Below are 25,469 nucleotides of genomic sequence, written 5' to 3'. Positions count from 1 at the left end.
AGTGGTTTCTTGGTTTTTTGCTAAAAGTTAAAAGCCCATTTCTCATCCCGCCCAATACTATACCATCCCTTTAACAATACTCCATGTGTGTGTGTGTGTGTATGTAGGTGAGCCAGGAGCAAGGGGCAGCCATCCAGACATTCATCCATGATATCTGGAGGGAGAATGAGTGTGATGAGCTGGAGGAGATGAAGAGCAACCCACATGGACTGTTTCCCCGTGTCTGCTCCATCGCCAGGTGAGTCGGACTGCTGCAATGCCTCACCCTCGGTGGTCAGGTGTAATGGTCAGCTTAGTTGAGCTACTGCAGGTTGAGCACTCAGTGTCTGTCTGTGATAGTTGTGATGTCATAAATTGCATTTCATCTTACTTTTAATAGCTGTCAATATGCTTACACTGCTGCAGTCATCAAAATGTAGTTTTAAGACAATTTCTTGACATTTTGATTCACGTAGGAATCAAAGTAGTAGTGGGCTTTAATTCTTGAAGTGATGATGACATTTCTTTGAGGCTGTAAATATCTGAGTTTAATTATGTTATGTTAGCATTCATAAAGTATGTAGAACATTATTGTTCATGGGTAGTCTTACTGTGGGTCTAGTTAGGCCAGAGTGAATAATTAGTGAGAAAATTATTGTACAATTGGAAGTGCTCAGAAGGTGAAGATCAGACAGATCACATGTATGTCATACATTTTGTGGAAGCAAAGCCACCTACTCTGCAATAGTTAAGATTTGGTTATTCTTTACAGCAGAACCCAAAAGGAGGAGCTTTCATGCTCGGGTGATTCAGTGGGTCTCTATGTGGTATATGTGAGTTTTAGTTTTAAATCTTTAACCCTAAAAAGACTGGGGGGGCCTAAAAGGCCCCCCCCCCCTTGACATTTCGCGCGATTACTCTGCAACACGCAATGCTCTCACCGCGATGCTCTATGACTTTTTTCTTTCGAGTTTCCCCCACATTTTGACACCAAATTTGTGACACCCAAGGGTACGGTTCTGAAGTTACATAACTTTTTGTACATGCACGTGAGGCCGAAAATGTCTCAAAAATGTGATTTTGTGTACAAAGTCAATGCAAATTGAGCTTTTTCACATGGTTCATATAAATATGTTTATTTTTACTCTCAATGGCTAAAATTAATTTGTTTTAGGAGTATTATGCTTCAGAAAGTGTCTGCCACAAATTTTGTTTAAAAAATCAACAAAAACAAAAGGTCGAAAAAACAAAGAAATTCATAAGAAATTCATAAAACAATAAAATAAATAAGAATTGATTTTGATACTGAATCCTTTTTTCAAGTACATTTGCTAAGAATGCCACAAAGAATAATTAGACCAATAATGAGCACTTTTGGAGCTTTATTTACTGATTTATATCAAAGAGTCTGATTTCTCGCATAAATTAGCATAATTAATCAAAATAAAATAAAAGAAGACTATTTTGTAAAATTTAAATATACGATCTTGTAGAATACATCGCACACTACCATTGTGCAAATTTCTGTGGCGATCGCGCGATCCACGGCCGAGATCTTAAGGGGGGGGGCCCTTTAGGCCCCCCCCCCCCCCCCCAGTCTTTCGAGCTACCAAAATAGCCCAGTCTTTTTAGGGTTAAGCAGTATGTAATCATACTATGTCTGTGCAAGATAACAATGTTAAAATTCAGCTTGAGTACTAATGTGACAGAAACAGATTGACTGTGATCATTTATAGCTGTGTGTTGTGTACATGCTCTTTCAACAGGATAAACTTGGAGTTAGAGATAGTATCAATGGGAGGGACGCTGTCCAACCACTCATCAATAGCACAGAAACGCAGCTGTATAAGTAAGTCTTCTATCTCTCTCTCTTACACCAATAGCATGTCCTTTGATGCCTCAATGTAGATACAGTTGAATCTAGCAAAGGTTGTTTCATTTCATGGAATTTCTATAGTCGGTACCCAATCTTTGCGCAAGATTCCTTCCGTCAAATAACGTACTAATGATATCATCTTCACGTTCAGTTGTGCATTTTTAGGTAAGGAGCAGCTAAGTGTAAAGCACAGTTGCTATGATCCTGACATGAGTCATGGCATCCATGCTACACTGACTCTGACAGGCAAGAGTAGCAGTGTTTTTCTTTCTTTTATGTATGAATATGTAGAAGTGTGCCATTCTCTGCAGCATATCCCACAATCACTCCACAAGAATATCTGTGGACAGCCAGTTGCATAACCACAGAAGTTGATTTGCTTGAGAGCAAAATGTCTCAAAAAAAAAGCTTGTATGTTTTTAAGATGTCTTTTATTATCCCTTGGATTCTGTTGAGCTTTTCTGACCACTTTTGTTTTTAGAATTTTTCAAACCCTTAGATTCTTCAAGCTTTTTTTTTTATGCCTCCGCCACAAAGTGGTGCCGGAGGCATTATGTTTTCGGGTTGTCCGTCCGTCCGTCCGTCCGTCCGTCCGTCCTTCCGTCCGTCCGTAATGAATTTTGTGGACAAGGTAACTATCAAAACCCGTTGAGGTATCCTAATGAAACTTGGCATGTATGTGTATTAGGGGGTGAAGTTGTGCCTATCAACTTTTGGGTGCACATGCTCAAGGTCAAAGGTCAAAAGGTCAAGGTCAAATACATAAAATTTCACTATTTCCACCATATCTATTGAATGCCTGAAGATATTTTCTTGAAACTAAGTGTATACATGTATTACCCAATTAAGATTCTCTGGTGAAAGTTTGGGTCATGAGGTCAAAGGTCAAAGGTCAAAAGGTCAGGGTCAAATACATAAAATTTCACTATTTCCACCATATCTATTGAATGCCTGAAGATATTTTCTTGAAACTTAGTGTATACATGTATTACCCAATTAAGATTCTCTGGTGAAAGTTTGGGTCATGAGGTCAAAGGTCAAAGGTCAAAAGGTCAAGTAAAAATATTAAAACTTTTTTTTTTCTCCATACCTTGGAAAATTGTTCAAGGTATCTTCATGGAACATAGTATACTGACTGGAAGTGATTATCTAGAGGATGTAGGGTACATGGGGTCAAAGGTCAAGTGCAACACTTTAAAATCTTACTATTTCCCTCCTATCATGCAATGCCAGCAGGGTTATTTTTTTTTTTACACTTAGTGTATGCATACATGTGTAACCTAATAGAAATTCTCTGGAAAGTTTTTTTCTTTCTTCTTTTTTTGCCTCAAAGGTCAAAAGGTCAAAGATCAAGTGACCTTTTTCCTCCATATCTCGGAAGTGGCTCAAGTTATCTTGAAACTTAGTACATATTATGCATGTTCTACCTGAAAGTGATTATCTTATGAATTTTAGGGTCAAGGGCCAGATGAAAATGGTAACAATTTACTATTCAATTCAGAAATTGCACTTTTTCTCCACACCTGTACCTTGAAAATTACTCAATGCCTGAATGTATGAATGGGTCAAAGTCGAGTTAAAGTCCTTAAATCCCTAGATACATGCTCTCCTATTCATCCAATTAAACCTAGGTCAAGGAAGGTGAACATTCAACACATTTGTGACAAACTTGTCATTTCAATATTTTGCCAATTTTGTGAAAATGTAATCACACATTGTCCACATGTACTATCTAGACCTATTGGGAAAATCATGCATTATGGCGGAGGCATACCAGTCGCCAAAGCGACATTTCTAGTTTAACCATCTACTTTACAGAGCCATTTTCTTCTTCCTGTCATTTTCATAGCCTCCAAGAGCCTCCAGTCATCACTTCCCTTTCTTGACAAGTGTAGTACAAGTATCATAAGTTCAGAGACACTGCTAGATAAAGAAGGATGGTTGTTCATATGACCCCTGTAACAGATAATTACAACTAAGTTTATAATGACAAGGGGCACCACATTGGGTCGTTACATAGGTCAAATCTATCTTGAAGCTCAGAGGAGCATCAAGCCATGTGTGGCCCATGTAACAATATATCCATACCGTAAATGTTCCTCGTTTTAGAACCACTTCTCCGCATCTTGGACATCCATGCGCGGGAGATCAATCGAAGACCAGACATTGTGAAGATGTGGAACAAACTCATCAATGGATCTGGTGGGAGCTCTTCCTCCTCATCATCCTCCTCACTGGCATCTTCTGCATCTTCATCCTCATCGTCATCGGCAACAGAGATAGAAGTCCCTCTCATGGTGTGTGATCCAGCTGCTCTTCTTCTTCTCCTCGTCTTCAGTATACCTCAGCCTATCGACAGAGGTGAGAAAGATAGACAATGACAATGAACTTTATGTTGATTGTCATAATGAAGATACATGTACTTGATAGGGATAATCACAATGATAGGTATAGAGATGATGGAGATAATGGCTGTTATTGAGATGATGATGATGATCAGAATGACTGTGACAATCATAACAATAGTCTTCTTCTCTTGCATGGTGGGATGTTCCTGTTTGATAACATTCGAAATGGTTAGTTGCATGACTCAAACAAAATAATTTGGGAACAGCCATAGAAAGACCAACGGTCTATGTTCATCCCCCCACAAACTGAAATAACTGCTTTTATGTTGTGTTTGTCTGTTGTAAAATTGTTGTAAGTTGAAAATTTTTGTCCTATATTGTTCCAATGTTCTACTGTGTATGCATCGTTCCTGTATATCTTGTAAATGCTTTTTATCAGGATGTGGAAAATAAATGAAATGAAATGAAAAATGAACAAAGGGTCATTATATCAATTACCTGGATTGCCAAATGTAATTCACTGGACCACCGCACAGAATTTGTGCCCTGCCCTTTGAGATCTTGCCTTTATGCTGTGTTACTCTCTGCACACTCTGCCTGCATTATTAAGTGCCCTCTAGGAAGCAGACTGTTTAGAGAGTGCATAACACTGAGTTAAGCTGATCCCATTTAGGCATAGACCGGGGACTTCAACAAATTTTTGGGGAAAAAAAAAAAGGAATATTAATGGCACAGTCTGTTTGGTGCCCTGTGATGATAATGACAAGGAGAGATGAAAAAAAAAAAGTGTTGCTGGTGATGGTAAAACATAGGTTCCATGTGCCTTCAGGAACTGTCGGTTTTTCCATTAAGATAATACATGTGCAAAGGAAATGTGTGAAATAATAAAGTGATAACATGAGATTAGTTGGGTAACAAATACAATGTACATGTAACATGCAAAATATTTGCCAAAAAGGTACACCAACAGTATTGCAATCTCAGAGCATTTCTAAATGTGGTTGCTGCAAAAGTTTTATAGTCAGTTACGAATTTTGCCACAGCAGTATATTGATCTTCTACGCAAGAGTGAATCGCATGCAGCTTGTTGGGAAATACTACTGCAAGGGCATGGTCAATCATCACATTACATTCTACCTACACACTTATGAACAGGGAAGGGGCTTCAGGAATGAAAGGTGTGTACTGCAGTGGAAACTATTTTACACTTCTGATCTCAAAATAATCAAACAACTCACTATCCTGGCAAACTGCGTCTGCCTGACAACTTTCATGGCAGACCCTTATGACATATTGGTAGCAAGTTCCAAATGGTGGATATTAATTTTGAGCCCTTTTGAGAACTATGTTTTACCTTTAATTGCAACATTGAATCCACTGAATGTGTTTTCTGTTTTTGTTTTTGTTTTTCTATTTCAGCTGTCTTCCAGTGTGTGGTCAGCTCTATTTATAACCTTGTCTATGTACAAGCTCTGGCTGCTTTAAGCTGTCGACTACCAGAGTCAGAGCGACGAGCTTGGCAGAGCAGTGGCAAGCCATTACAGGTGAGAATCTCACCTACTGTAGAATTCAAATATCACTCATTTTATCCTCTTCTCCGTCGTCGCCATAGAACTTCAGTGCACTGCAGACACAAATGTCAGTGGAGCCACCATGAACAGAAAATGGATATTTTGTGATGTCGCCACTTGTATCCGTGATAACAACTATCACAGATGATTATGCTGGAATTCAACATATTTCTGTCTTTTTTCTAGCATAATGAAAGAACAGTTGACTTAACCTATTTTGTAATGTGGGGGGGGGGGGGAAATTAGCCTTTGACATGTAGTAGTGACAAATCAAAGGAATGTATACTCTTCACATACAGTGATATTTTGTTTAATTTTTGACATTTGTTCCTTTTTATCTTTGCCCTAGTGTGACATCAGATATTGGTGTAGTCTTTTTAATCCAGCATTGAAAGCACATGAATCTAACCAAAACTTTACATATTCCTAACACTGAACAGATTGTCAAATTTTCCTCAATCTGCACTAGAGTGCACTACTAATATTTTTGTATTCGTTGATTCCTCATGAAAATTTGAGGCAAATCCCTCTTTGTTTAACATGGTTGAGCTTGTGTGCCTTGTCAGTATCATAAGATTGGTATCTTTTCTTGCTCTGAAAGCTGTCATAGTGCACACATCTCAAGAGTAGGGAATGATGGTGTTACATATCAGTGTGTATGCTGAATAAGGTACTCCACTCGACACTGATCCATGGAAAGAAAAAATAATCCAGATGATTCATCAGTTTCCCAATTTTTAGCCAAAATCAGATCTTTGCTTTCAGATTTTTTTTTTTTTTGGAGGATCAGTATGTTTACAGATCAGCATGGGTTGGCATCTCTATATTATATTTCTGATGAAAAGAGTATGTAAGAGGAGGTGTAAAGAAGGAGGAGGAACCAATCCAAACAGTGATCACTTAATAGAAACATTCTGAGTGACACCACATAAGATGTACACATACCATAATAATTTGCCATTTGGTGTTTTCATTTTTTTTCTCCCCATTATTTATTTGGAAGTCTGAGAAGCAGGAGAAAGAAGTCAACATGGCCTGGCTGCTTAGCGACGTCATCTCTCGCCTGAGTCAGACCAGTCTCTACCAACATGCTGACTTTGTCACAAGCAGTGCCCTTCATGTATGCTTGACTTTGAAGTATTTCTCTATCTCTGTATGAGTAAATGATCTATGCGTGCAGGATGAAAATCCTTCCTATGTATTAAGAGACCCTGTTTAACAGTGTGGTAGCTTCAGCTTTGATATTGACTAACCTGTGAAATAATATTTAAAATGGATGAAGAATCACTCATGAATATAAGTGATTGTAAAAACTGGACTGTCATCATCAAGATATCACTGAATAGATATTCCCATGTCAATTAAATGTTTTGAGATTGGCTATTTAAACATTTTTGTTAATGGGAAGTAGAGTATACTAAATCACAGGCCTGTAACTTGTATTTTACACTTGTATGGAGGGAGAGGTTTCATAATAGGAAATGTTGGACCTTTCTGAGGCAGCGAAGCAACTTAACAGGATAGGGTCAAGAAGGGGTGTATTTTCAAACTTTAAAGTCACTTGATTGTTCACCTCTGTCAGTAAGATTGACAAAATTCTGCATCACCCTTAAAGAAAAAAGTCTCCAGTATCTTCTTTGTGCTTATATTAAGTTGTTTCTTATGGACTTACCTATTATCTATATCAAGTTCAGCATCATCCTACTTGAATTTGTGTTGCTGAAGATGTCATCTGTGACTTCTTTTAGGCTTATCACTTTCTGGCAATGAATGTGAAGGAGTGCAAGAGATGTGAGTTGAGTTTGGGTCTAGCTGGCTCTCACGTATGTGTTGAAACACCATATTGATTAAAACACTTCTCTTGCATTCACACAATGTAGCCAGAGTGGTGCAGGCGATCTGGAGGAGAACCCTGATGTTATTATTATTATTATTATTATTTCGTTTTATTTATACAGTTGTTGGGAAAGTGTTTGGAATTGCAGTCTTTGGTAGCAGCTGCTGGGCTCTGTTGGCAGTGTAGATACTGGATCAGTAGAGAACCTAAGTGTGCACGTTTGATAACAATGAACGAATTACAGGAAGAGTCTTGTGCTAAGAACATAACTTTTCTTAGCAGAATACAAATGAACAAAGGTGTTTGACTTTCCTACTAAACATAAACAATCGTAAACAGCAGTCATTATTACCATCTAAACTTTGTTTCTTGGTGTAGCCATACCAGGCAGTCTGGTCACCCCTGACAGTAGAGGGAGCCCTTGTTCATCACTGTCTCACCTGGCTACGTATAGCTTCCTTGTTGCAGCACTACATGTTTGAGGAAGACCTTCCTGTGTGTGCGGTAAGTTAGAGTGGGATTGAACGTAATGTTAGTTGTACAGCTGTAGTATGGACAGTTTCACTATTTGGGAATAGCATATTTTTCTTTCATCATTGGTAGCTTCACTGTTACCCAACACCCACTGATTGTCCTTGATCATACCCCAGTCTACCCTACATTGATTCTGCAGTCCTTAAAATGTACATGCTATTTCCAGTTGGTGTTCGACAGTCATATCATAGCCTGACATGAGCTAGGGCAAATTACAGATTTTATGTTATACTCATATTGCTTTCTACGTAGTGTAATATAGCACTTGACATCCCTGTATGAGTTATGTTTTTCCCCCAAGAGATTATATTTTCTCCTAGCTGGCAGCGCTGAGGGAAAATATTGTCTTTAATGGAAAATAGTTGCCTCCAAAGGGACTGTCGAGTGTTACATTACATGATAAACAGGGCAATATTTGTTACATTATGTGCTTGGCATTAATACCTTGTGGAGACATCATTACGGTGTTTCAAATATTCTTGTTTGATACTTTTAAGATTTATTCTGTTCGATTTATGTCACTATTGTCTGGGGCAATTTATTTGTTGTTGTAGGGCTCCATTTTTCTCTCTTTCTTCTTTTTTTAAACACACACACATACACTTTTCATTCTAGGCCCATCATCAGTCATTCAGATTCTGGAATTATATCACTTGAAGTGACGTCACTGTACACAACAGAGCAATTTGGGTTCTCGCTGCATTTGTCACATGATTGCATTATGACCAATCACTGTCCAGTATTCAGGCAAACCATTGTTGTGATTCTGTTGTGTACATTCCAATGGACTTGGTGTGCAACATTGTTCATTGCCAGGCTGCTGAGGAAGAAGAGTTCTTGAGCCTGGCTAAGTACCTGTGCCTGATAGAGTCACACCAGGCCCCAGCCACATCCCAAGGCTTCCTCACTGCCCTCTGCTTCAAGGCCCCTCCTAGGAGAGATCCTTCCACTGTGGTAGCAGCTCTATGTAAACCTTTCTGTGACTTTGTCAAGCAGAGCCACTCAGCAGCTAAGGTAAATATCTACTGAGATATGTTTGTTTGGTTGTACTGAGTTTGCTTGCCAATAACCAACAAAAGATGCTTGAATCATGTAATTATTAAAGATATAATTTTGTGTCATCCATTCCTTGTCATGATAAAGAAATTTGTCATATTTTGTCACATGGGAACCAGTATAGTCATAAACTGTAATGCAAGATATTTTCGTGGCATGAAATTTTCATAGAATTGCCACTGGCATTCAATTCATATAGATTAGACAAAAACCTTTGCCTGCATTTTAATTTTGCAAATCTTGGTTCTCATGAAATTCGCAAAAATTAAAATGCACACAAATATTTGTGGTTTTACAGTAATAATGTTGCTACATACTGGTAACAAGATGCCACTGCAAGATGGAATTGTATGAAAAAAAAGTGTGTGTGAGGGAGAAATTAATGCTTTGTTGAAGTTGTAAATCCAGCACGTCTCATTTTTCTCCCTCAGAACCTGTTAATGGTCCCACCCATCTTTGGCCTGCCACGCCTCCTCCAGCTACCAGGAGAGTACAATGCTCTCTTTCAGAGATACAACCAGCAGGTGTGTGTGATGTGTAAGAAAAGGCCAGACAAGCCCCTCGTCTGCCTGGTGTGTGGCAAACTGGTCTGCTGGGGCAGCTCCTGCTGCAAGTCCTCTGTGAAGGGTGCTGATGCTGGTGAAGGCATTGCAGTGAGTACCTTGACCCTACTAAAGGGAAGGGAAGGGGAGGGGAAGGAGGTAGAAAGGTAGGGGTGGTGAAGATTTTTGTATTCCTTTCAATGTCACCTACAGTGCTCCGCACTGTTTGGAAAGTGAACTCAATGAATCATAGTGTGATCAAGAAATATTCATTACTCATGACTGAATTCCATGGAGTAGATAGTAAGAATGGTGTGGGGAATATAGAGAATGTTGAACTAAAAAAAAAATCATAATAATTTTGTATCATTTGGTATCATATGCCATTTGTTTATTGCAAGTTGTCTTCCACAGGAGAACATATCAAAGTGCTTTGTCAATGGGGGACAAAGCATAAAGCCTACTGTCATGTGATCACCTTTTGATTGTGAACCTATTTGTATTTTACAACTCGTGATATTCCTTCAGAGCAGGCACACTATTTCTATTTAATGACTTGTGCTAACATGTGTTTCATGGTGTATTTTATACCATTGCCCATTTTGATAAACCTGTCTGTTTTCCTTTTGTCCCGGTCAGCATGCCATGTACTGTGGCAAAGGGACAGCCATCTACCTGGATGTAAACTCTTCGGCAACTCTCTTGATCAGAGGAAAGCGTAAATGCACCTGGGCCTCCCTCTACCTTGACAGCCATGGGGAAGAAGACATCGACCTTAGGTTGGTTTTTCTTTTTCTCAACACCCTTCCCCAACCACCGCACACTCCACAAGACACAAGCACACACACCTCCTCACTTTGTAGTAAAATGGATTTAATTTTCTAGTATTTGATTTGCCTTCTAACGTGGACCAACAAATTCTCTGTAAAAACTAAGTAAACATGTACATCACACCATACCCAAGCAAAGATTATCTGCTATTATGGGGTAGATTTAAGAATTGTGATTCACTTAACAAAAATAGACTGTGAAATTGTTCATAATCATTTCACGTAATAATGTGAGATAACACCTTATGGATTGAAATACCCTTAGCCATGAAATTATTTACAGATCAAGTTTTCACCAAAAATGACACCCATAAGGATGTGTGGAGTGAGTCATTTGTAATCCATTTGTGATACATTTGTGAGTTGCAGCAGTCCCAAATTTTTGTTTCTAGTGTAAAATTCCATGAACTAGTATTCTAAAAGAGTGTTGGTGAGATATAGCAGTGGGCATTCCCACTTTGAAGATAACAGTTCCATGCATTTTTGTGTTAGTGCCAGATCCTTTTGAAGGAGAAACTTTTGTGCCATAAATATTTCTTGCCCAGCCAATTTTAGTGATTGTGACTTGTAGATAATATTGTAGTTGTGGTTATTACCCCAAATATTGGAATGTGTGGCGCTCCAACAAAATGAGTCATAAGTCGCACGGGGAGTTTTCCCGTAATGAGCCGAAAACGAAGGGGAAGCACTACTCGGGTCAAAATTTCTTATGACGGATTTTTATTCCTTTAATAATGTTTTATCTATCTGTACAGAAAATTTTAAGTGTGTAAAAATGAGTATAAAGTGTCCCAAATCACGGTTTTTCTGAGACAATTTTTTTCGGTTACATTTTTTTCGAACACTCTCCTTTGCATTGCATTTCGCACCTATTGTTCTTGCCCGATCGAGACTCCGCCTCCTTTGCTAGGGCGTATGCTAATGAAGCATTGCTCTTGACCCCATTAAAGACAAAACAAAGCATGGTGTGCGCGGCGGCGAGGGCTTTAGAATTACGCAATAATACCGTAGTGAGCTGACCAACGCTATCGAGTGCATGACCAGTGAGTTGTGTTGGAAATGATACATGCACCACATTTCATGAAGTGGTGATTAATGTGATGCACAAATGGTGCTGAAAAAAAAAAAAATCAAATGGATGATCACGCAATATTTATGATACTTTATCAATGAGCTAATACATGATGTATCGAAATTGAAACCTCTATCCGTGTGTGTACTTTTACAACGGTTATTGGCCTTGTCAATGAATTCATTCAAATAATAGTCATATCTGTTCCCTAGTATGTGACTTGCTGTTCAAAGTTCATCTTTGGAGATGTAATAGGGCCTAAGTTGTCAATTTCCTTTTGTGTAAAGTCAACAATTCGTGTGATAATTAGCCAAATGTATGTAATACGTAATATTATTTCCAGATTAAAAAAGCTTATATTGTCCTGTTTTCTTATGATGGTTTGGGCTGCGACGGCATGGAGAGAAATCGGAAGACAAACATTATTAATGCCCAAATAGCTTGTGTTCCCTTTGGAGGATATTCTGACTCTTGTCATCTGTGTATTCTTTTAGAAGTAGGACCTATTTGAGAGAGTGACAGAGAGCTGTGTCGCTACTCACAAGTGTGCTTCTTCATTTTTTTTGAATCAGAATGTTTGGAATGATAGCTGTTTGTTGTGTAGTCCGTGTAGCTGACATGTGAGAGGTCAAGTCTGCAAAGAATTTGGCTAACAGCTTTGCGAAGTAGCAGCGCTAATTACTTATTGAATGGTGTATTCTGAGGAATTCGGAATGAAAGAACTCGGACGACACTGTTCACGCCTTGTATACGGGTAAACCCCACATCAACGAAACCTTGAACAATGAAAGGTAAACTTCCTGCTATCAAGGGGTGGATAATCACGTAACCAGTATTCTTTCTTCGCCATTGATAGCAGAATCAGTGACGTAATGGAGCGACAGTGCGAGTCTGCTAATTTGTAAAAGAATTTTTCAGTCCCCTTTTGTGTTCATGTTTTGCCGTGACACTAGAAGCACAGTCAGGGACGCAAACTTACTTTATCTCCTGTAAGCTATCCTTACTAAGTTAAAAGGTGAATTTTATGAAAGGTTGATCCCGATTCAACTATTCTGCCTCCAGGCTTTTATATAATAGCATACCAAGCTTTTAACCATTTACCTGTACTGAAAAGGCAGGAATACAGTCTTATCACAGTCATAGCGATTTGATAACAGAATGATACACTTAACTTTTTTTTCATCTTTTCCCCGACCAAGACCAAGGTCATTGGAAAAACTAACAGACAGACAAACAGTTCCATATCACAACGTACAGATTTATGTGTTTCATGTATCTCTTGTTGTAGACCCTATAGGCATTTGTTGATATTTTCTGTAGCGTTTCTTTAATAAGTACTCTCCATTGTGTGTTCTGATTTTTGAATAGTGTTATATTCTTATGATTCTGTGACTGAAAGCCAAATGATAATGATAATAATAGTAATGATAAGAAGTACCTTTAGATGAAAAGCCCGATAAGATGTTGACCAAGGAGGGAAGGGAACTTCAATTTAAAGATAGCATAGTTTATAGAAATTATATGGCATGTACATGAGGCAATCATACAACATCCACACAGCTTATTGTAATCTCTTACTTTGGATATTAAACACGATTACCTGCAGTTACGCTTTCTTGAACCTTGCGTTTTCATTTTTCAACTATTGCTTGTAACATTTAAAAATCGTAAAGCAGTCTGCTATCGCGCAATTAACAAAGTGTTGCCGTTTGATTCGTCACTTAAATGGTCGGGTGACGCTAAATGTTTGAAATTTGTGCGATGATACATGACATTTCGTTTGTTGGTTTTCGTCTTATTACTCCAAAACATTTTGACTACACTTACAGAGGTATCTATCTACAAGATTTAATTAATGTTTTACAAAAGTGGTCATTAATTTAGTAAGGATTAGTCAAATGAAGTCATGAATTCACTTTACCCATTACGGCTAATTGAACTATGACACTGTTGAGGTAATCACACCTTCTTATTTTCATAGTTCAAAATAATATATAAATTAATCAAAAGAAGATTTATTTTGTACAATTTCTCAAAATGCTCAGAAAATGGCATGAGTCAAAACTTTCTATGTATATTGCAAATGGCAATCTGTACTGACCTGTAAACCCAAAATTTTCAGCACTATCTCCCCCCCCCCCCCCCCCCCCATGATGGCATTCTGGTAACTTCAATTGTGTTTTGAACTCGTATACCGAGCAACTTACAAAGCAGTTATTACCTTTATAGTTCGATTAACGAACAAGTCTTTCGGATTCATGACCTCAATTCGTAATCGTAACCGCACATAGTAACATACACTGCCGTTAACAGTTGACAAATTTCAATGGCTATAATAGCGATAATAGCGGAAAATAAATGAGTAATGATCACCTTCATACATAGGATACCTAACTGATGTTGCTACGAAAATGACTCATGGTTTGATTACTGCTTTAACCAGATTGAAGTAAAAAGGAATGGAATACATTTCTAATGGTAATACGATGCCATACACTGTATTTTTTTACTGTATTTGGTAATGTCTGGTTGCGTTTCTGTGCGCTTTACGGACGGAAAATAAAACTGAGGCAGACAGATGCTATTTATTGCTAACACACAACGCATTTCATATATTTTTTAAATACAATGTAATATTTTTAGTATACTGTTCAAAACTTTGAACTTGCAAGACCTTTTAGTTATAAGATCTATTACAATATCAAGAAAAAAAATAAAGTATTATATAGGTATTCGGATTTGCTTGGGAGACTAACAATGCTATGGCAATCGTTTGCAGCAGAGACAATCTGCTTCAATAGATATACCGCACGCTGTATTCTGTTTTCATAAATTGAAAAAAGAAACGTGAAGTCAACTTTTAAACTTCATCAATTTTCTCGCCTATTGAACTTGTTTTGATGTACCGTACAGGATGCCGCTTTTTGTCATCTATTCCTTCTTCTTTAGGAATAAAGCAAATCTCTTTATGAACGTTAGCTCTAACGATATTTTATAATTTACATTCTACAGTGTTCACATTTGTATGTTGTATACATGGCTCCACATTATTTCTTGAATGCTATGCTCGACTCTGTTGCGTTTTCCCCTCTCTCCAATGAACAAATCAATCCAGCGCGAGATATACTTACCTCAAGAAATTACAAGTGACATGAGCACAGCTATTGGCAAATTTCATCTTGTCATTTAATTGGCAGGCTTGTTCCTTATGCAGAATATTACAGATAAGTATAATTTAGCAAGATATGTATGTCTTTACTTACATTGTGTGTTCGTTGTTCTGCATTTTCATTCAAAATATCACCTATTCATTATCTGATTTCGACCACGAAAATATGGCGACTGTTTATACGCAGAGTATGTATTGGTGAACTTGATGTCTCCTGGCAGTAGACATACTAATTTCTAGTCTATCCCAGCTTGAAACGGAAATGAAATTGAAAACGAAGTTTACCAACTTTCAGCAAATTTGAGCCGTTCTATACAGTGCCAATTAAATGCGGATATGAAATGAGGTACGTTTTCGGATGGTTCGTTTACCCGAAAGTTAGGGAAAAAATGTTATTCCAATAAGGTTTGTAAATACAAAACGAAATGAGGCAGGCCTGCATATTAATTCCGAATATTTTTCAGTATATCTGTACCAAACTTCTAAAAATGCAGATAAAAAAAATGTACCTGTAAATGTGGTGTGAAAAAAAAAAACACACACACACACACACTGAGTGTAAGCTATAAGTTCATTGTTCTTCATGTTGGTGCTTTATCGTATTACAAAGTGATCAGTATGAGAATCATAAGTATGATACAATTTTAGGGACCTAATAGACATAAAGCTTTCGGGCCTATACATCAGCGTTTGCTTGTGATACATATACTGTATACGCTATATATTTCGCGGGGGTTTTATTTTCCCGAATTTCGCGAGTCGGGAGCTATTCGCGAAATTAACAACACGCGAAAATATTACCTTCCAAAATGAATCCCTTGTTTTGATGATACGAACATTTCAGTACTAGTGTACCACGTCACGGCTTACCGAACAGACCATACTGGCTAAGCTTGTTTACATACATATAGCACGTCCACGTCTACTTACGAATACTGTAGAGAGCCAATCCATTGCACCACAACGTTACAAACGCGCGGCGTGTCACCCTTGATTACATGTACTAGTACTAGCTCTTGCGTTTGTATGCCGCTACATCTTTACAACTTTAGAGGCCGGGGCTTCGTTTGCTCCAGCAGCTGGTTGCCGCTGAATTTACTCGTACCCCTCGTACCACTCGTCAGAAATCTAGCGCAATGGACTTAACCACTTCAAAAATCATAAATGTTGAATTCTAACTTACTAGTTCGCAGAGTTTGGTAAGTTTTTTTCATGCAGTGTATAACTAGTATCATTCTTATTTGCTAGTGGCCTAGTAACAAGTTGAAAATTCACACTTTCTTTGCCACTTCATATTTTCTCTGGTCCCCCAATCGCGAATTTAACCACTCGCGAAAATGTGTGACAGCGGCAATTTGCGAAAATTTATGTATGCGAAAATTATAGCGTATACAGTAGTATGTGCAGCATGGACAAGCGCACCAAGCGATAATTACCGTGGACGGAACGATTATAAGAACATGCGCCTAAAATGGCGGGAATTAGGAATGTTAGGGCAGTAACTGTGACAGAACAGACGCGGAAGCAGTCTTTGATGCGTTGTTTTAATTGCCCTGCAACATTAAGACCATGTGCATAATTTGATGGTTTTTAAGTACACCCAAAGAACACAATCTCGATAGACGACTATCGTTAATTCACTCAATTTACTATCTCGACAACGCCTTTTGAACCCCCGCCTACAGAACGGGTTCCTCAGGTTCTATTTAGGTATTCTTACTGTACTTGCTAAAAGCATCCTCATTAGTTTCCATTGACAACAACATGCAAGGAGAAAGGAAGCGATCAGCGCCCTTGGTATTGAAAAAGAGGCTTTTTGTAACACGCATTGCGTGCCTTTTTCTTTCTTTCTGTTTCCTATTGTTTGTGAGTTAAAAACTTGCGGCAAACTACACCGCAGCCGACACACAACGCGTACCGACTCATTCATACAGCAGCACGGACGCAAACGCACCAAAGTTTACATTCAGGCTGGCCTATTGGTCAGAATCATAAAAAGTAAACCTGTCCTGTGATTGGATAATTATCTTACACACCCACCCAAGCTGTTGCCTTATATGGTAGTACGTGCAATGGAGCATAAACGCCGTCGCTAAGCAGGACTGCTATTGTTTCGGTCGGGGAAAGAAATAGGTTATGAGCTTGAACGTAACCTGAACTTTGGGAGTGATTTTTCTCTGTTTTTTAGGAAATCGACTGACATCATTTGAGTAGTTTAAAATCGTTTTTAAGATTTCTAGGGATGTGGAAATGGGTCATATTATATATCAATTTAAAGCTAAGAGTCTGTAGAATTCACATATAGGCATGACTACGATTTCATTTTTTGCAACTCATGACTCATTTCGATGGAGCGCATCACAAATGTTAATATTTTTGACCTATTTCTACATCATGATTGCAAAGGGACAGAATGAGGAAGACAACAGCTTCTGCCTCAGTTTGAATAACTTCTGTAGAGTCTCATTCTTGTTTCCTCGTTAACTACATTCTTTTTATTGATATTCCTTGAGCCAATTATCCCATATCTTTTTTTTTTTTTAATTTCTCCTCTTTCAATCTTCCATCCCTCTCACTCTCCACTTCTCTCCTTTTATCTTTTCTTCTCTCTTGTTTCTACCTTTGCTTCTCGTATGATTTATCTCTCCTCTATATTCTCTCTATTAAACTCTATATCTCTTTGTTATTCTTTTTTTAACTATCTTTCTTGTACTCTTTATCCATTCTTTTTGCCTTTGGTGTTAATCATCACTCTGTTTGTCTCCTACCATTGGTCCGTATCTCCTTCACCCTGCTTCATCCACCTTTCACTGTTAATGTTTCAAGGAGAGGCAAGCCCTTGTTCTTGAGTCAGCAAAGACTTGATCTGCTGGAGCGCCTTTGGAGGTCCCACGCCCTAGACCACAACTGCAAGAAATGGGAATGGCACTATGGAGGACTGAACAGGCATCGGATCTTTCCAATGTCTGTTCTCAATTAGGTCTAGAGAGAACCGGTGTGTGGTAAACACGGTGGAGTCTCCACACCTTATTTAGATAGACTTCAATTAATGTATTAAACAAAAGAAACAATTTTAAGCTGTCATGAGACACTGCGCTACCATGAAGGTAAACTGTACATGATTTGTGGGTAGAGTTCCAGATTTGGTGGAGGCCCCTGTCTTCTTCATAGCTCATTGCATGCTAAAGGTTTGCAGTGCATCAAATGAAATCATTGAGTAGTGGGTTACTCTGTGGAGTGAGTGGAATAGCTGTGTGATGGTAAGTCTGTTTATTATGCCATTTTATTATCAGTCCTTTGGAGGAAGCTGTGTCACTAACAGGTGAATGATTCCATAATTACATCACAGAGAGTATCTAATTAGGCGTTTTCATATCAGCCTGATAAAAATCCAAGTTCGAGATATTTTTCGCGATCGCAAATTAGCGCGCTATTTCATTTCCTATTCACATCAGCCCGAACATTATCAAATAGCGTGCTAGTTCGCATTAATTATCTTGCTTTTTCAGAAATTTCCCGAGTTGGACTCGAGAAATTTTCTCGATCAATTAGCGTGCTAATTTGTATTCACATTATCAAATAGCACACTATTTCGTGATCGGTTTAATATCCCAAGTCAGAAAATAGCGGACTATTTCGAAACATCGGACTGATGTGAAAACACCTAAAGAGTTATGGTGTCTACCTTGATTAGCATTGCAGATTATCCCTGTATTTGCCCTTGTCCTCCACACAAGCAGTTTGAATATCAAATTTATTATGCTACCTGAAAAATGCAGGACACATTTTTGATGCTAGGTGCAAGTAAAATGTTCTGTTTGCTAAGTCTGTGTTTTGTTTTTTTCTGTGCATACCCATATTCCAGTTCAGCAAGCACTGTAGTTCAAGGAGGTGATAGTATGTTCTAAGAACACTTCTCCTGCTCTGCTCAATTTCTGCTATATTTGATTTGTAAGAAGCATTAGTATGGAAGTGATGAACATGAAAACATGCAAGATATGCTCAGTCTGGAAGAAGGTGCATTCCATTTTCCTTTGTTAATCATATTAGTTTTCTACCAGTGATTGATAGATGATGTAATTGACAGAATTTTGATTTGGAAGGTTTTGTGTGGGCATATCCCAGTAATCTGAAGAAAATTTGTGACAAACAAATATTATAAAATATTTGACACATATTTATATATTCTTTTGGCCCACTAAATGATGATCAGAGTATTATGAATCAGTACAAGTCAAAATGTATTCGCATTGCATACTTCATATAAAGACACTCGTGACCAGTCCTCAAAGAAAGAAGAGTGACCTGGGGCCCGTTGCATAAAACTCCAACCGGATTTTTTTCCGGTTGAAATCACAAAATTCTGGTTGGAAGCTCCCAACCAGAGTTTTTATGCAACGGATTTTACATTCTTAGTTTAGCAACCTTAAAAAATTCAGGTAGGGCAAATCCCAACCTGAATTTTTTAAGGTTGCTAAAATAGTTTTATGCAACGGGACCCTTGTATAGAAACGGGACAAAGCTACTGGCAGGGTTATAGCGCAATGCTTTGATGAGGGTATTACATCCTGTAGAGCTCATGATACATTGACAGTGAGAAACATCAGTCACCATCCTCACATCCGAGTCCTTTCTATGCAATATAAAGAACCTCTGGGTTGCCATCTCAATCGCAGGATGCAAGGCAGATGAAGAACTTCAAAGTTACTTTTTCAGATATTAATGTTCTTATTATGCCTCCGCCACGAAGTGGTGCCAGAGGCATTATGTTTTCGGGTTGTCCGTCCGTCCGTCCTTCCGTCTGTCCGTCCGTCCGTCCGTCAGAACAATAGTGCACAATAGATGGCCTTTATTCCGTCAGGCTTGTGTGGCTAAAATTTTTGCTTGTGTGTCTATTTTAACAAAAGGGAGAACAAAGGGGTAGACACACAAGCATATCACCGTGAGGTCTTCCGTCCGTCCTTCCGTCCGTCCGTAATGAATTTTGTGGACAAGGTAACTATCAAAACCTGTTGAGGTATCCTAATGAAACTTGGCATGTATTTGTATTAGGAGGTGAAGTTGTGCCTATCAACTTTTGGGTGCACATGCTCAAGGTCAAAGGTCAAAAGGTCAAGGTCAAATACATAAAATTTCACTATTTCCACCATATCTATTGAATGCCTGAAGATATTTTCTTGAAACTTAGTGTATACATGTTTTACCCAATTAAGATTCTCTGGTGAAAGTTTGCGTCATGAGGTCAAAGGTCAAAAGGTCAGGGTCAAATACATGAAATTTCACTATTTTCGCCATATCTATTGAATGCCTGAAGATATTTTCTTGAAACTTAGTGTATACATGTATTACCCAATTAAGATTCTCTGGTGAAAGTTTGGGTCATGAGGTCAAAGGTCATAAGGTCAAGTAATATCAAAACTTCTTTTTTTTCTCTGTGCCTTGGAAAATTGTTCAAGGTATCTTCATGGAACATAGTATATACATGTACTGACTGGAAGTGATTATCTAGAGAATGTAGGGTTCATGGGGTCAAAGGTCAGGGGTCAAAGGTCAAGTGCAACACTTCAAAATTTTACTATTTCCCTCATATTTATGCAATGCCAGCAGGGTTATTATTTTTTTACACTTGGTGTATGCATGTGTAACCTAATAGAAATTCTCTGGAAAGTTTTTTTTTTCTTCTTTTTTTGCCTCAAAGGTCAAAAGGTCAAAGATCAAGTGAAAGTGCTGAACTAACTTTTTCCTCCATATCTCGGAGTGGCTCAAGTTATCTTGAAACTTAGTACATACAAACTGTATTATGCATGTTCTACCTGAAAGTGATTATCTTATGAATTCTAGGGTCAAGGACCAGATAAAAATGGTAACAATTTACTATTCAATTCAGAAATTGCACTTTTTCTCCACACCTGTTCCTTGAAAATTACTCAATGCCTAAATGTATGAATGGGTCAAAGTCAAGTTAAAGTCCTTAAATCCCTAGATACATGCTCTCCTATTCATCCAATTAAACCTAGGTCAAGGAAGGTGAACATTCAACACATTTGTGACAAACTTGTCATTTCAATATTTTGCCAATTTTGTGAAAATGTAATCACATATTGTCCACATGTACTATCTAGACCTATTGGGAAAATCATGCATTATGGCGGAGGCATACCAGTCGCCAAAGCGACATTTTTAGTTTATTAATCTAAATGCCTTTAAGAAGGTACCATCATCATCAACGATGACAAATGTTCTTGTACTTGTGTGTGCAAAGCTGCACACAAATCTCTGAGTATGTATCCTTATTTAGTGCTGAAATCAATCACATGTATATTTAAATATAAGAAATATACTTTGTATTCAATTGTGTTTACTTGATGTACATCTCGTCAACTGGACACCAACATGGATAAGTCTGAGTGTGATACAAGGAGTTATATTAAATATGATGGGCAATATTGTTTTGCCTAATGTTGAATGGGATGTTTGTAATGTTTTATATTATTATACTACTTTGTATTGATCTGGTATGCATTATATATCTTATTCTTGTGAACCTTATTGGATTTGAGAATGTATTTGGCATTCACATTGCTGAAAAGACATTTTGGCACTGATAAGAGGGACTTAAAGTGTGAGTGCATCATCAAAATGTATGGAATCATACACATTCTGTCTTGATGTGCCTGAGAGGACAAACACACATACACTCACACAGACAATGATATGGCTGTATAGCATCATTTCTCATCTTGTTGTATGGCACCAAGAAAATAAAAAATAAAAGATACATAAAATCTTTAGAATGATAGGAATTCCCTAAGTCATAAGACTAAGAATACAAAATCATATGACATTCACTTGATGGTGTGTGTTAAGAAATTATTGAATTACTTTCTAAAAATGTTTAAAGAAGAGCAGGGGTGGGTGGCAGATTGAAAGTTGTAGTATACTGTATGCCAAGTATATTTTGCTATGTTTTACTTCTGTGAACTTTGCTTGTCAAATGATCTGTTCAAAATTTACAGCTCAAAAAGATATTATCTCCAGTGACATAAGTGCACTGTATATCATTTGTAACTTTTCTCGTGAAAAGGGATTCTAAGTTCTCACTCTGTCACTGTGGTTCTTGAACATTAGTTCATCCATACTTGAAATTGCCTTGTATGTCCCAGCTTATGAAGTAATAATGCTTGCAAAATACATGGCATATACAAAATGTGTGCACCCTTTCCATTTCCATATAATGTATCACCAGACCTTGTCAGAGTAGTATAATGAAAATCTAATTAGCCTGTCAGATAGAAGTGAAAAAAATTATCTCTTCATATTTTGTGATGATTTTTGTCAATATGTAAATGTCATCAGTTGCCATACAAAAAGTCATGGGTTACCATAAGTGTCTGCAAGAATGTAACATCATGATTTTAGGAGTGGCTACAGTGATATGTGTTCTAGGTGTGTTATCAAGCCACATTATGTTTGTGATCTGTTTCAGTATCTTTACATTGGACAGGACTGGTACCTCCAACATGCATTCCTTGTGTATATCTTAGAGATGTACCCTCCTGGATGAATCATAGGTAGAACACCTTTACCATGAAAGAAAAGGGTAACATGTTAGAGAAGTTCCACAAGTACATTTGAGGGTTGGTTTCTTCGAAAGCCAATGCAGTGAATTTGAGTACAAAGGCTAATCAACCTTCTAAAACTTAAACCAGGCAAAACCTTGTTCAAAGTCTTTAAAAAAGAACAGTTTGAGGTCTTTAGGTGTATATTAAAGATTGAAACAAAAGGGATCTCTCAGAATTTTCACTGCATAATATCTCCCAGCTTTTCTTGAATATTTGCACTAGAATATAGTTCCCAGACCACACAAGCCTTTTGCCCAATATCTGAAGTATTTGGTACATTGTGTTGGATCAGATTTCACATGAAACATGCAAAATAAGTGGACCATGTCAATTGCTGTGTGGAAGAGATTGGTTCATTGCAGTACAATGTCTTGTGGCATTTCAAATTCTTTGAATGTCCAAAATCATGTACATACAGTGCATTTTGAGGGAATGCATGCAAGGTGTAGCACATAAAGTATTGTTGTTCTTGCATCAATTTTGCTGACTGTTGTGTGAAATTTTGTTATTGTCAGCATACTCTATAAGTTTTGAGGATAGATGGAAATGGAAGATTGCTAATAATCAAGCATACAGAATTATTAAAAGAAAAAAAACAATTTCTTGTCCTCAGCTTGGTTGATATTAGGTGGGGAAAAACATTTCTATGATGTCATCACGTTTGCAGCCGAGAAATAGTACCTTATAATTTTCGTTGCCCTATCGTTTTTTACACACTAATTGCACTGTGGTACACATGCACTTGACATATGGCAGTGTGAGGAGAGCAACTTGGTGAAGGGAACGGCATAACCCATCTAGCTTCTCTGTGGTACACTGAGTTTAATGGAAATTCATTTTAAACTCATTCAAATATTCATGTAATAGTTCATTTTAAATGGATGTTTCATGCAAAGAATAGGATATATATTTATCTATGTTTTGTATTGATTCAGAAATGAAAGGTATATGTTTTAAAAAAAAAAATCTATATTAATGTTTCTTCACCTGGTGGTATATGATCTGCAGGTCATAATGATGTTTTTTGAAGTAAAAAGAAAAGAAAGTCTGTATGTCTCATAGTGTATTGAAATATTTTAAGTGCAACAATCTTCAAGATTTATGGCATATTTTTTCTTCTATTGTCATGCTCAGTTCCTGAAATAAAAACTTGCTTTGAATGAGCATGTACTGCTTTGAGTGTTAAAGTAATTAAAGATTTTTCTTTTAAGAATATGTCGCACCAGTGGTATAAAGTAAAAATGTAAATTGATAGAATTATGGAATAAAAGAAGTTTCAAGTTTGGGACATGATGCTGACAACTGAAGTTCAATGGTTGCATGGCTGCAAACTCCAGAGCTAAACGAACCAGAGAAGACAATTGAATGGAGTACTGTAATGAAAGTTCTATTCAAGTGATGTAAACTCAAATGGAATTCATAGATTTCTGTAATTTTTCAAGACACTGATTGTTGTTACAATTTATGTTAACATGTTACACATGGTTTTGACTCCTTAATTCTCCAATGGCTCTTCATATAAGTGAAGAAGTGGATCTAGAAGTGGATCTTGTGCTGGACATGAAGACATTTGTACCTCTTTGTGGAGAAACTGAGGTATACCAGTAATCACTCTAACTCTACAGTAGACAGTTCTATGTTAGATTTTGTTTATTGTTGAAACACACTTTATGGAGACATGTGCAAAACTTATGAAACTGCATTGCTGGCTTGCACACTTTATGTGATCAATACATGCATCAATGTTTTAAGACAAATTATGCAGTTTGAGATTTAAGCTCTCAAGGTATTTGTTTGAGAGAAGGATCTCACTTGTATCCCAGTTAAAAATACTTAGTGTGGACTTGACCTGTGTTCACACAAGAAGTTCATTGAACAAGCCTTAAAAGTGGTAAGCAGATATTAAGTCTGTATATTCAAACGACTACTAGATTGTGAAATTTCACATAAGATATGCAAACATTTATTTTGCTTCACCCCAAATTACATTAATGTTTTGATGATTATTTCTTTTTTTAAGTCTATCAACTATTATTGCAAAGCAAACCTTAGATGTCTGTGTGCATAGAGTGCTGAAAAAGACAACACTCATGCTGTCTCATATTGGCAAATGAGTGGCATATGTGCACATATTATTTGTAGTGATTTTAATCAGATTCTTTGATGCATTTTGTTGAATGACGGACAACCATATTGTCAGTGAGTGCATGTATCTCAAATTTGAATCATTGCTAGTTCAGTGACTTTCCACTCTCTAGCCAAATAATGTATGTATTTATTGTTCCCATCATGCGTATGTTTGTGCTATTTACTTATAAAAGTAGACAGGGATGCACACACACTTTCAAGAGGTGAAGTCCCAAGATTCTCTCACCGCGTTCATGTTCAGAATTGCTGGGTTGTTTGTTTTTGTTTGCTTTTTTTTTGGGGGGGGGGGGTGGGAGGTTTACATTTTTGTCATCTCTTTGGACACTTCAGAGCTTTTTTCTTTTGCATTTTGTGTGGCTTGCTTGACGATTGAGGCAGCTTTGAAGATTAGTAGAATTTCATTGCCAACACATTGTGCATATATCAGTTTAAGATAATTATTGTAACTTCTGTCCTCCACAAAATAAAACTGTGTATTTTTTTTTTTTTTTTTTTTTACAGGACAGTGATGCATACATGGTGTCAAATAAAAGAATGTTGGCAACGTATATGTACTACAACTTATTCAATATCAATGATTTTGATTCATCTTTTCTTGGAATGTTTCAAGAATGTGTGTCATGATATAATTTTGCTATGTAGAAACATAAATGTCTAAGAACAATATTATCTACTTATCCCTCTGTACACTAAGATATTGATTAAAATTTGTATCTGTCTCAATGAACATCCGAAAAGGAGAAAAAAAAAAAACAAACTACTGCTTGTCTTGTACGTCTTATTTTTTTTACATTATGACTGTTTGTAGACTGGCATTACACAAATGAAATGAGTGAATCAGTTTTGAAGCGTTCATGCGACATTATTTGACTTTGGAAAGGGTAG

General features: G+C 37.4%; 1 protein-coding gene across 1 annotated transcript in view; it reads left to right on the top strand.

The window, feature by feature from the left end:
* LOC140243893 (E3 ubiquitin-protein ligase ubr3-like) overlaps positions 1-18,594 on the top strand; it is a 63,653-nt gene extending 45,059 nt beyond the window's left edge. Inside the window, exons 29-38 of the mRNA XM_072323562.1 lie at positions 108-238; positions 1,746-1,828; positions 3,965-4,216; positions 5,623-5,747; positions 6,778-6,894; positions 7,990-8,115; positions 8,962-9,159; positions 9,633-9,854; positions 10,383-10,522; positions 17,641-18,594. Coding sequence (XP_072179663.1) covers positions 108-238; positions 1,746-1,828; positions 3,965-4,216; positions 5,623-5,747; positions 6,778-6,894; positions 7,990-8,115; positions 8,962-9,159; positions 9,633-9,854; positions 10,383-10,522; positions 17,641-17,794 — 1,548 coding nt within the window. The 3' untranslated portion in view covers positions 17,795-18,594. The remainder of the gene's footprint in view (positions 1-107; positions 239-1,745; positions 1,829-3,964; positions 4,217-5,622; positions 5,748-6,777; positions 6,895-7,989; positions 8,116-8,961; positions 9,160-9,632; positions 9,855-10,382; positions 10,523-17,640) is intronic.
* Positions 18,595-25,469: the final 6,875 nt, after the last annotated feature.

This window comes from Diadema setosum, chromosome 20 (assembly GCF_964275005.1).
Source record: "Diadema setosum chromosome 20, eeDiaSeto1, whole genome shotgun sequence".
NCBI classification, from domain to species: domain Eukaryota; kingdom Metazoa; phylum Echinodermata; class Echinoidea; order Diadematoida; family Diadematidae; genus Diadema; species Diadema setosum.
This window is presented reverse-complemented; position numbering and strand designations above follow the sequence as displayed.